Source organism: Mixophyes fleayi, chromosome 2, assembly GCF_038048845.1.
Source record: "Mixophyes fleayi isolate aMixFle1 chromosome 2, aMixFle1.hap1, whole genome shotgun sequence".
NCBI lineage: Eukaryota > Metazoa > Chordata > Amphibia > Anura > Limnodynastidae > Mixophyes > Mixophyes fleayi.
In genome coordinates, this window is record NC_134403.1 from 135249607 (window position 1) to 135262077 (window position 12471).

Sequence of the window (12471 nt, forward strand, 5' to 3'; positions counted from 1 at the left end):
GGGCCAAAGGCAGCGATTCCCGGTGAATCGCTGTGTTTTGGACCTAATAAATATGCCACATGCGGGAGATTGCCACACTCTCCCGGGTGTCCGTGAGACTCTCGCAAAATGCGGGAGTCTCGCGGACATTCCGGGAGAGTTGGCAAGTATGTATATTTTCCATCTCAGTCATTAGCTCTATTAAAAAAAAAAATGTTCATGTTTGGTTGTGATTGTTTCTTTCGAAGTGTTTAATTGAAATATTTTTCTGGATAGAGGGACAGCAGTGATATTTGTTAATTCTATAATGTATATACTTTTTAAGATTATATCCACATTTGAATTCTTCAGTCAGCTTGTGCCAAACACTCCTAGCAAAAGATGTCTCTGTTAATATTTATTGCACTGTGGCTGGTATTGTTCTAAGCTCTACCCACCAGCAGCTTTGATTTCACATTTCCAGGGAATTTAATGGCTCTTTTAGCAAGAAAATTATTGGGGACATGCCTACTGGGACATCATTTCTGTCATTTCAGGCAGCTCCCTAGCAATTAGCTGTTAATGGCATCGACTGAGTCACTGGTGTGAATGCATCTATGCATTAATTTTTGCCTCATCCGTAGCGTTCTTTGTAGTGGGTCAAACGTATTTGTATTTGAAGCAATAATTGTTTCTTATTTTCTTAGGGATCTTGTTTTTGTTGTGTGTCCTTTTGGTGAACATGCTTGTAAGCATTGAGACAAACACCTTTATTGTTAGACAGCTGAGATGCGTTTTTGCTGTATGTTTAAGTGGTAGCTGTGGAAACCACTAAAATAAGTTATCTTTATTGAACTAAGTGCTAAAGCTGATAATACCCTTAAGTGCATGCTGTGTTTGTGCTTCATGTTATGCAGAGTAAGTATATGGCGTTAAAGCACAATATATCTGTGGAGTAACTGGAGCATAGATAACCAAGGCAGTGAATTCTTTGTGTCTCTTGTACTCTGCCTTCCCCAAGCTTGGCTGTATGAAGGCGAGGTGATGTCATCCTATCACAGTCTACAGAGAAAGGAGCCCCAGCCTTCTATCAGGGCACAAAACACTGCTCATAGTCTATTGCAGCACAGTGCGTTGGTGGTGGCAGTACAATGCGGTGCCTGTGTGCCATCCTGAGGCCTGTCAGTGCTGAAAGTTCCTGCTCTATTTACTACAAACAGAAATCAGCTGCAGAAGTGTGAGTTGGATATAAAATGCATAGGAAACTATCTTTATTCAATTACTTTGGTTGCACATTTGGTTTGTGAAAACCCCTTTCAAAACAGATGTTCTCATTCTGCATAATGTCATTTTGTTTTATGTGCTAGTAGGCTGGACTCTGGAAATCTGCTAGTTGTCTTGTGAAACATTTGCTTAAATTTCTATTATGTGAACTTTATACTATTTTTATCATTTTTTACAATTACTAGGGGTTTTTACTGGGCATAGAGGTGGTTGGATATTGAATGTATTCCTCTGCTGAACTGAAATAGTGTTGCTTGACAGCCGTACAGGAAGTCAGAGTGAAACAATTAATACAAGTGTAAACATACAAATTTGAATGTATCGCAACTAACTATACATGCGTGTACCAGAGAATGGTGGTCCTAAATTACTGTGACGAACAGTGATAAAATCATTAATTGAATTGGTCTTAATTTAAGAGTAAGTTAGACCATTCTGGACACTAAGAAATTCATTTTTGTAAGTGTAAAAGTGTAAACAAAAATGTTAAATAAAGAGGATGAGAAGGTTTGTGTTTAAAAGATAGATATGTTTAATATTTTCTCTTTTGAAATAATTGCGCATAATGATTCTAAGAAATTGCCATTACCCTTGTTCTGTGGATGGAGTGGTGCGGTATTGTAGGTGGTTTACTTTGTACATTGCGTGTTAGTGTTTCTATTGTGTATCTGTAGTTTGCAATGCCTGTGAGCTGAACACAGTTGAGATGGACTGTGCAGTGTTTACACGACTTTAAACCAGAGCACATGAAAGAAAGTTTTGTCCTATTTAGCACAGCTGGGGTCACAGAATTGTTTTAATTTTGCAGCCCCTTTTCACAGATAAAAGGCACTGTGACGGAACAAATAAATGGATAATCTAGAATTTCTTCTTGCTTTGAGCTATTCACATTGTTTTCTTCCTGCCACCTGCTTTGTGATACAAGAATATTCACAATACCTATGGAATGTATACATGGTTCCAGAACATGTTCTGTTCCTCTGTTAATGTCAATAAGCCAGAGCCCCACTGCACATGTAGTATAATAAGTTTTTTAGAATCCGTGATTTTAATAATAAACCTGTAGATGAACTTAAAAACCTCTATTTAACTTTAGTGCATCACAACCTGCCACATTTAAATATATTTCAATCAAAGCGTTTGTGATAGTACATATAGGATCTGATATTTTTCCTTTTGCAGTATGTTTCTGGGATAAAGACCAATATGCTTTGTTTTGTATTTTTCTATATATAAAACAAAGGAACCATTTAAGCTCCCCTTTTAAAAGTTCATAATTGAAAACAAAGTATGTTTATGGTGCTGATTCTTTGATTTCTGTGCTACAGTGAGGAGCTTGGAGAATTCATGGAGATGAAAGGTGCCAACAGCCCTGGTATTCTTGTGCTCACAACTGGTCTCAGTAAGCCATTCATGCGTCTGGATAAATACCCAACACTACTAAAAGAGTTGGAGCGACATATGGAGGTATGGAAAGTATTACCTTATATTTCCTGGCTATGTACACATTGGCATTTTTTCCTTTTTTTTTTTATTGCAATTTGCTCCCATTATGATGAAATATAGTGACGTGTCAGGCTCACTCCAAGAAGAATTCAAAAGACCCCAATGCAGTGCAACTGAAACCCACATAAACAAAGCAAATATGTGCTGTCTCGTACAATGATTTTTATTTTCGCATATGTTTAAATACGCTATTATAACTAATAGCTAGAAAATGAAAAAATGCAATTTTCTGAGAAATACAATTTTATTTATTTTATTTTTTTCATTGTTTTTATTGTTGAAAATTACAAACCCATAAGGCACATATATGCAGCACAGAAATAGGTAGATATGTAAAATACCAAGATAACCAAAAGGTAGATGAGGTTTCCAGTACTAATGGAAAAGATACTGTAACTCATAGCAATTGATCAGATTCTATTATTTTTCTAGCAGGCTTTAGAGCAGTAATAGGTAACACAATACACAATAGGAGCTTCATGGTGCGGCTTTCTCACCTTCCAAAAGGTCGCAGATCATCATCATCACCATTTATTTATATAGCGCCACTGATTCCGCAGCGCTGTACAGAGAACTCATTCACATCAGTCCCTGTCCCATTGGAGCTTACAGTCTATATTCCCTAACATACACACACACAGACAGACAGACACACAGACTAGGGTCAATTTGTTAGCAGCCAATTAACCTACCAGTATGTTTTTGGAGTGTTGGAGGAAACCGGAGCACCCGGAGGAAACCCACGCAAACACGGGGAGAACATACAAACTCCACACAGATAAGGCCATGGTCGGGAATTGAACTCATGACCCCAGTGCTGTAAGGCAGAAGTTACCCTTAATCTCCGTAATAAGTTAAAACAATTAATTTAATCAAAGAAAGAGACACCTGTCTTTAATAACATATCAGCAGGCAATTTAAACAAGTGTTACAAGCCATAATAAAAATCATATCTGTTCATAAAGCGAGAAGGAGGTGGGAGCCGCAGGTGAAGGCTCGGAGGGTTGCATGAGGCCCTAGTGCCGCCTGTTGCCCATGACTGCGTTAGAGACGCACAGCAACCAATCAGATGTTTGTTTTGAGTTTCATCACCTCTTTTTCATATGCACCAAATTTCAGAAATCTCTCCAAAAGTTTAGGTGTAGGCATCTGGCTAGCAATGGTGAAAGTAGATATTAAAAAACAGTATGCTTTTAGACCTAGATTGTACTTTGATTGTTTGACTTTTTTAATTCTGACCAACAGGTGCACATTCGAGTACAACCCAACTAAAAGCCTAGTTGTAAAATGTTTCTTACACCTACAAATCTGGAGAAAATCAGCTATACAACTGTCCCTCTCCCAGAAATGCTTATGGCATTATTTAAATAAGTTCACTGATCACATGTGATCGTTCAGAGCCAATGTGCTGAAAGCTGGCAGCCTGATGATTCGGAGGTTCCCAACAGGCATGCTTCTGCCAGTACTCCCATTAACACTTATGGGTATTCCAAGCTGCCCAGAAGATTAATAACTTCTGGCATGTAAAAATGTGAAAATAAAGAAGAAACTGTACAAATGTAACGCATAGTAAATGTTACATGTTTGCTTATTTGTTGTATGCTTGGATGTGTGCAGGTAATAGGTAGTATTTTTTAAATGTCCTTGTAACTGAGGGGTTGATAAACTAAAGTTCTTTATTAACTGAAATGGCATAAGCCCAGAAACCTGTCTGTAATGTAGAACAAGGCTGGACAAATGCAGTTTACAATATTGACTTAAATGTGAGTTATGGTATGTGATAGAGACTCCTGCTTTGTGCACTCCCCCTCTTTTCTTGCACTGCCACGTCTTCATTGGACCAACAGACACACACACACACACACAGGCTGCCACATGCAGCGCAGCCCTTTTATTATTGCCGAAGTCAGAGCTACTCTTACCGGAAACCAGTGGTATGCCATAACGCCACTTCCACTGCTTTGATTCTATTCTAAACCATCAAATTCCATTCACTTACATTACTTTTACATTTTCCATACCATCACTTCTAAAATTACACTTCAACCACTGCCGCAAACTCGGTCACAAAAGAGAGCTCTGTAATATTATGCAAATTTAGCAAGGCTGGATGCTGAGGCTCAATTCTGATTTCCGACAGTTGCATTTCAGTAGGGGAGAAGCGGGGACGTATTTTGGGAGGACACAAACTGTGTGGTATAATGTAGTGGGCGCAGGCTGTGTGTAATATGCTAGTGGTCATTTGGGCTGTATAATATTTACAGCAATCCCTTGCTTCTCTTTGTTTGATAGGATGCTCATACCGGTCAGTAAACATATTCCCACGCCTAAAAATGTTTTATTACAAAATACTGACTCCTGGCTGTTGGATAAAGTTGTTTGTCTGCTCTAGATACAAACTTTCCGCAATTCTGTGGTATGGCAGCTCTGCCAACTGACCTTTTCAAAGTTTCCATCAAAAATCATTGGTCTCTTTAGCATGCCCTTTCAGAGGTACATAGAGACCCTGGGAAACCCAAATTGAGAGGTCCTCCTCTTTCTTTAAAAAAAATAAATATGAAAAATATAAGAAATAAAATACTGTATACATATACTGATGTATTGGACTATTGTAGATTTCATATTAGAAGTGCTTTTCTAGTTTTTTTTTTTCCGGCAAATACAGCAATCACTCTTCCTCCGTCTCCTCTCCTGAAGTTCTGACAGCCCTGCAGGAGCCGGAAGGAGACTGCAGAGAATGAGCCCGGTGCACCGCTTATATAAAACATTACAGTGGGTTCCCCCAGGGCAGCCTGCGGACTGTGCTAGGGCATTAGCCGCACCGCCCTAGTTACGACCCTGTTACCTAATTTATGCTGAACATCAAACACTATAGTATCGTAATTATAAATCACTCACCCCGGCAAATCTCAAGGACAAGTGATGTTCATGCGCCGGTGCACGTTAGCCAATTAACACGTTTAGACGCTAGGTTTGGACTCTTGTTACTTAGAAATTGGCAAATTAGCCCTTGGAGATATATATATATATATATATATATATATATATATATATATATATATATATATATATATATATATATATATATATATATATATATATATATATATATTTATTCTCTAAAAAAAAAAATTTGGAACACAAAACAATAAGTTGGAAAACTTTGAGGCCCCCTACCAGTCAGAGGCCCTGGGAAATTTCTCCCCTAGGTACGGCCTGCTCTTTAGTGTTAACCAAGTGCTTTGAAATTCTATAGTAAATCACGCAAGAAATGAAATGCACTTAAAGGGATAGAGTACATGTATTGATGTAGTACTGAAATTTTCAAATGATGTGTGTTACACAATACTCTTTTTGCTGAATAAAACAAGTACTTCCATGTCAAAGTGGTGTTTATCTATTTGAGAAACAAATCCCATAAATGTTTAATTTATTGTTTTTTCTTTCCAGGATTATCACCCAGATAGACCAGATATCCAGAAGTCCATGACTGCTTTCAAAAACCTTTCGGTATTCATTGTGTTAATTTTTGTATGTGATGCAAGCATTGATGAGTGAATCCTTTTATGTGTTTCCTCTCCCCGATCGATGAATAATCAGCAACTAGAAAAGAGCTATAAATCATTCAAGTTATTGAGATATTTAAGGAAATATTAAAAGAACCTTCTCTCCCACCACCGAATGTGTGCAAAGATCTGCAGTGAAGTCTCCCTAATTTTATGGAGAGTTTAAGATTGGTGTACCAGTTATATCAATGTTACACGTACCAGTAAATCTCTCTTCATGACCTAGGCTTGCATGTGCCAAATATATGCTATACTGTAAGGATCAAATGCCTAAATCCACAATAGAGGTCTCCGTTTGGTAGATATCACGATCTGGTGACACTCAAGATAGACTGGTTTAAATGTTTTGATTTATGTTAAGCTTTTGCCTCAGATACTTGCTTGTAGATCACGTACAAGCCTAGAGGAGTTGTACCAGCAGGGCACAGGTATATTAAGGATTTACAAGAGCACAGCAATTAAAATGAATGCTGCAAAACATTTGTTGACACATTGTTTTTCAATATGATACTTCATGAGAACAATTATTGAAAGTGGTGCTGGGAAAAAATGAACTTGGATTGATACGGTTTATACTTGCAGGCACAATGCCAAGAAGTGAGAAAAAGAAAGGAATTGGAGTTACAGATTCTGAATGAGGCCATTCGAGGCTGGGAAGGGGAAGACATCAAGACACTGGGTTCAGTTATTTATATGTCCCAAGTAATGATACAGTGTGCAGGAAATGAGGTAATCATCTTTTACGCTACATGAAATATAAAAAATTCTATTTCCTGAACTGAGGTTATAGACTAAGTAAATCAGAGTTTGTTGAATGGAGGTAAATTCACTCAGAGGTACCGGGATAAAAATAGCAAATATTTGTTTGGTCATTTTTCCTCTTATCTGGTGAGTACTCTGATGAAGATACCTCTTCTCAGGGTGATGGGATACATTGATTCAGAGTTGAGATCCAAATAATCGTATGGATTTTTTTTAAAATTGAATGTGAACAAAATGCCCTCCAATGTGAAAAGTGTAGAAAAATGTACTTGAAAACTTGCACATTGATACAATCACTTATGCATCCCAAACTGGACAGAAGTGTTGGAGGTTGGTCCAATCAGAGGCCTGTCTACCTAGGTGCCAACATGGAGGACAGAAAAGACCACTTATGTACAGTTTATCTTTAGTTAAACAATAACATAGTAAGTTAAAAACTTAGGGCTTATCTGGAAAACGAGTCCAACTGACTGAGGAATTGAAGTCCACCGCTGGGGCCAGAACCGTAAATGACGGCAAAAGACTGCTCCCTCACTTGATGCAAGTCATAGACTTCATCATGGGTGTGGCCTCCCACACCCCAAGTGGTCTTAATATAGTAGTCTCAACTGGGGACAGCTAATTAATCCATTATCTCTCAGTGCGAGTGGACCCAATAAAACAGGTGGGTTGTATTCAAAATCTGGCTATAGCCAGTCCAATCCAATCAAATGTAGAAAGTTACAAAATAAACAGTGGTCACTATATTTAAGAATCTCATGTAAGCCTCCATGTTGGTGATCATATAAAATGTAATAAAATATTAACTGAATTAATAAGTACATATAAAATTATTAGGACTGCCATAAAGAAAGTGGAACCATTATTTATACAGTTACAATAAGAATTCACGAGAAAGTAAGTAATTATCATAATACTGTTAAAAACAGTGCAGATTCTAATACTATGGTCGACATTTTCTTGAAACCAATAGTATGTTAGGGGGTGTACTATCAGAATATTGCGGCCTCCATTTTTTCAGAGACCTGGGGTGACCTGGTAGTTACAATGTTGAAATGGATAATACACTGAAGTAGTAATCGAATGTTATGGCTGCCATTTTCTTGAACTGTAGTGGTAGCCTGATAGGTGCCATATTGGAGTGGATAATTTACACTAGTGATATTATAATTTATATTTCACTCCAGTCTTTTTCTAAGCGGAGCAAGTTCTCTATCACTGCATTTGCAACCTACTTGCTCAAGACCCGTAAAGTTTTAACCACTTACATCACCATAATGTTTCAAAGTAAAATGAGTTGGTAAATTACGGGGGGAAATCAATAGGCTGCTTTACTGCCGAAAGTAACACGGCCTGCGCTCTATTACCGTTGTAATTTTAACTCTGATTTCTGCTCGCGGCTCCCTGAATCCTGAGCTTAAGTTATTGTTTTGTCTTGCCCACATATACTATGTAATATGGCATTTAGTATGATGTTTAATTACTGTACTCACATTGAAACTATATGGCCTGTATATATATTATTATTATTATTTGCATGCCATAGGGCATGTATTCATGACAGGATTTAAGTGGGAGCCAAATATTTTGTGCCATTTTCAGAATCTTTTCTATTTTATAAAGTTATTAAAAATGTTTGTGGTAAATCTGTCAACTCTGATTTAGTGCGGTCTCAAATGTCATACTCATATTATTGGTAAAAATATAAAATGCCAGTGTTTGGTGGTATTACTTTTCATGAGCTTCAGGAAGCTACATGCAATTACTTCAGATGTATATGCTGTAGACTGTTCTATAGTTTAGAGTGTGTGTATATGTATATATATATATATATATATATATATATATATATATATATATATATATATATATATATATATATATAATGGATTCCCCAGCGCAATAGAGGGATACAAGGGATAGTGTAAATAAGAAGCAATATAGAAATAACAAATAAGTAAAATGTAAAAAATCAGTTATGGATGCCAATATTGGGCTAAATGTGGACTTACTATTAAAAATAGGCAGGCATCTCTAGAAGATGTGGTATCCGTATGTATGTATGGGGCTGGTTACTGATTACATATATCCTCACAATCCAATGTAGCAACCGCCAATCAAACAGTGTTTTTATTGTGACATTGTTTTAACAGCAAAGGGCCACGAGTCTGGGAAGGTTGGGTAGTGCACTTACCTCCCTTCCCAGATGGTGTGTCCAGATAATCTATGCAAAAGATCCTCCTTCCAAATAGCGATCCCGCTCCTGGCCGGTGTGTGCTTCTAACGATGTACCAGGAAGCAATCTCAAAGTCTCTGTCTGCAAATATTCACAACGCCATACTCGGTAGGACAATACCAAAGGTTAATCCATGCAGTGAGAAAACTGATATTGTTTATATAAGGGTCTATTTTCCAGTCAGCGATCCTGCTCCTAGACAGGGTGTAGATCTCACGACAAAGCCAGAAAAACAAACTCGGGGTCCGCGCATGCGCGTATAGGACCATCGGCGATAGTATAAAGTTGAAGATGTATCAGTGTGCTATTTCCCTCCTATGCGTTTCACCCCAATAGGGGCTTCCTCAGGGAAAATGAATAGTAATGGTATGATGTGGAAAAGTAGGTGTATATGTATTGATTCAGTCATTGATGCAGATATCTCTCATTGGTGGGGCTTTCTGACTGGCAGGTTCTAGTCCCTCCCCAAGCCTCTATATCAAGGCCATGGATAGATTAACACTCCAATACAGTTACATTCAATACAGTGGCTTTGAAATATGGATAAGTAAATAAATAAACACAAATAAATCTGTATATTCATGAAGACTCAGTAAAGACTAAAATTAAACCTGTTAAAGGACTTATTAAAGGAAATGGTTCAAATCAAAATCGATGTTGAGACCCCGTGGGGTCAGGGTCTTTAAAGTGTAAATATATCTAGTTTCATGTTGGGAAATCAACCTAATGAAATCTCCTCCCCTCAACGGTTTTCTTACTTTGTGTATTCCTAAGAGACTCAATCCTGAGGGGTCATGTCCATGACATAGTGAAAAATGCTCTGATACACTGTGTGTTTTAATCTCATTGAGAATATTGCGTTGGTGTTTTTCTCAAATATATATATATATATATATATATATATATATATATATATATATATATATATATATTATGTTGGTGTAATAACTGTAAATACTACATAGTCCCAAGATAAAAAAGAATATTTTTCCCTCCTTAAGGAAAAGAATGAGCGGTATCTTCTTCTTTTTCCTAATGTGCTGTTAATGCTGTCTGCCAGTCCAAGGATGAGCGGTTTTATATACCAGGTAAAAACATCCATTGATATTATTTATTTAAAGCTATTGACTTTTTTATTTGCTTAATTGTACTTGGCACACTAGGATGTAGATGCTAAACATAGTATAATGTCTGCTACCATTTTGTCTGCTCTGTTATATTAGGGTCCTTTCCTACTTAGCTGCTTGTTGACTTGGAGAGGTGGGTGGAATTTGTATGTGGAGTCACTCGTTAGGAACTACTTGCTCTCATTGTCCTTGGTTGTGTGGTAGATGACTCGCCCCAGAGGGTAAAGAAAGTAATAAGGATGTAGATTAAACAGATATTGGTAAAGATACATATAGATTACAGAACAGGTATGTGGACATACAACATATATACTGTATGTAATAGGTTGGTAGTGGCTATTAGGTAAAGAAGTAATATTTAATACAAAAATGAAGCTGAATACAAATATCGTGAATGTTGTGAAAGGTAAAAATATTGTAACAGATGAATAGCTAAAGAAAACAATATAATAGAAAATTTATAGAAACATAGAATTAATGAAAATATATAAATAAAATACAAAACAATAGGAACTGAACTCCAAAATGGGAAAAATAAAATATATACTTGTCTTCCTTTTGAAAGTGTGTTTGACATGGTAACAGCACATTTATTGTATTCAGTCTTCATTTAATAGCAAATCAGATTAGTGTAATGTTGACAGAATAGCAAATTGGATAATTGGAATGTTCACAGCAGCACATTCTATTTCAGGAGATGTGTTGTGGTCTTGTAGAGCAGTGACTTTTCCAATCGTGTGTGTGTGTGTGTGTGTGTGTGTGTGTGGACAAGACTGTATGTGACTGGGTAATGTCTTGATGTGAGGAGGGAACCACAGCTAAGAGTTTGGTACAGGAAGGAGCAGGACATCCAGTAGCACAGACTAATGATGTGAGGCTCAGTCATACTCATGCAGGTAGACTGGTGCCATGCAATCTTCTGAATGTAATGAAGTTTATACACTGAACTCAATTATGTTCTTTTCTTTTCTGCTCTTTTCTGCAGTGAAACTGTTGGTGGTGTGACCTAGCAAGGGGTGGGGAGCTGTAAAGACAGGCCAGGTCTGGAAGTGTCAAAAATGACAGAAAAGTTCATTTATAAAATGTAAAAGTACAAAAACACAAAAGCAAATGCTCTTTTGTGACATTATGTGCCTACATTTGTGCAAGAGTGCCTAATATTACAGGGAAGCACCTTTTAAATTTCATAGGTGATTTATGAGATGATCTTTATAGGTCGATTTTATGTCATATTAATAATCATTGTATTCTTTTACTTAGGGGAAACTTCCATTGACAGGAACATGCATCACAAAGTTAGAAGACAATGAAAATCACAAGAATGCCTATGAAATTGCTGGTAACATCTCCCACTGGCTAACTAATTGCACTGATCATACTTAAATATTAACCTTACAGTGTAATTTGCAGACCATTTTGTAATATGTTTCTTATAAACCTTATACCTTTTGATACTTGTTTTGTATACTGCATCTATATTTGCACACAGAGCAGACCATGTGACGCCTAGTAACTAGGATTAGAATATGCAGAATCACAAAACCAAAGTGTTTAATGTGAAACTAGCTGCATGATATCAGCATGTACAGCGGGTGAAATAAGTATTGAACACATGAACATTTTTCTTATTAAATATATATTCATTGTGGCTATTGTAATGAAATTTACACTAAATATCAGCACAACCCTTGCAATCCACACAAGCAGAGAAATCAAACCATAGCTGTCCACAAATTAAGTTTTGTATAATAATGTGACATCACACAGGGAAAAAGTTTTGAACACATAAAGAAAGGGAGGTGCAAAAAGGCATGGAAAGCCAAGACACCAGCTGAAATCCGTCAGTAACTAGAAAGCAATCCTGCCACCTGGTTCAACCACAACTAATGGCCTTTAAAAAGTGGTGTCACACAAGAAACATCTCATAATGCGTAAGAGCAAAGATTTCTCTCAAGACATTCGCTACCTTATTATTGCAAAACATGCTGATAGCATTGGTTACAGAAGGATCTCTAAACTGCTGAATGTTTCA

The 12471-nt window shown here is 37.0% G+C and overlaps 1 protein-coding gene across 2 annotated transcripts in view; it reads left to right on the top strand.

Moving 5' to 3' along the window:
- Positions 1–12471, top strand: part of ARHGEF7 (Rho guanine nucleotide exchange factor 7) — a 112395-nt gene that overhangs the window by 75836 nt on the left and 24088 nt on the right. For both annotated transcript variants that reach the window (XM_075200020.1, XM_075200019.1), the window contains exons 10-14: positions 2571–2709; positions 6199–6258; positions 6897–7043; positions 10314–10400; positions 11700–11778. In XM_075200020.1, coding sequence (XP_075056121.1) covers positions 2571–2709; positions 6199–6258; positions 6897–7043; positions 10314–10400; positions 11700–11778 — 512 coding nt within the window. The remainder of the gene's footprint in view (positions 1–2570; positions 2710–6198; positions 6259–6896; positions 7044–10313; positions 10401–11699; positions 11779–12471) is intronic.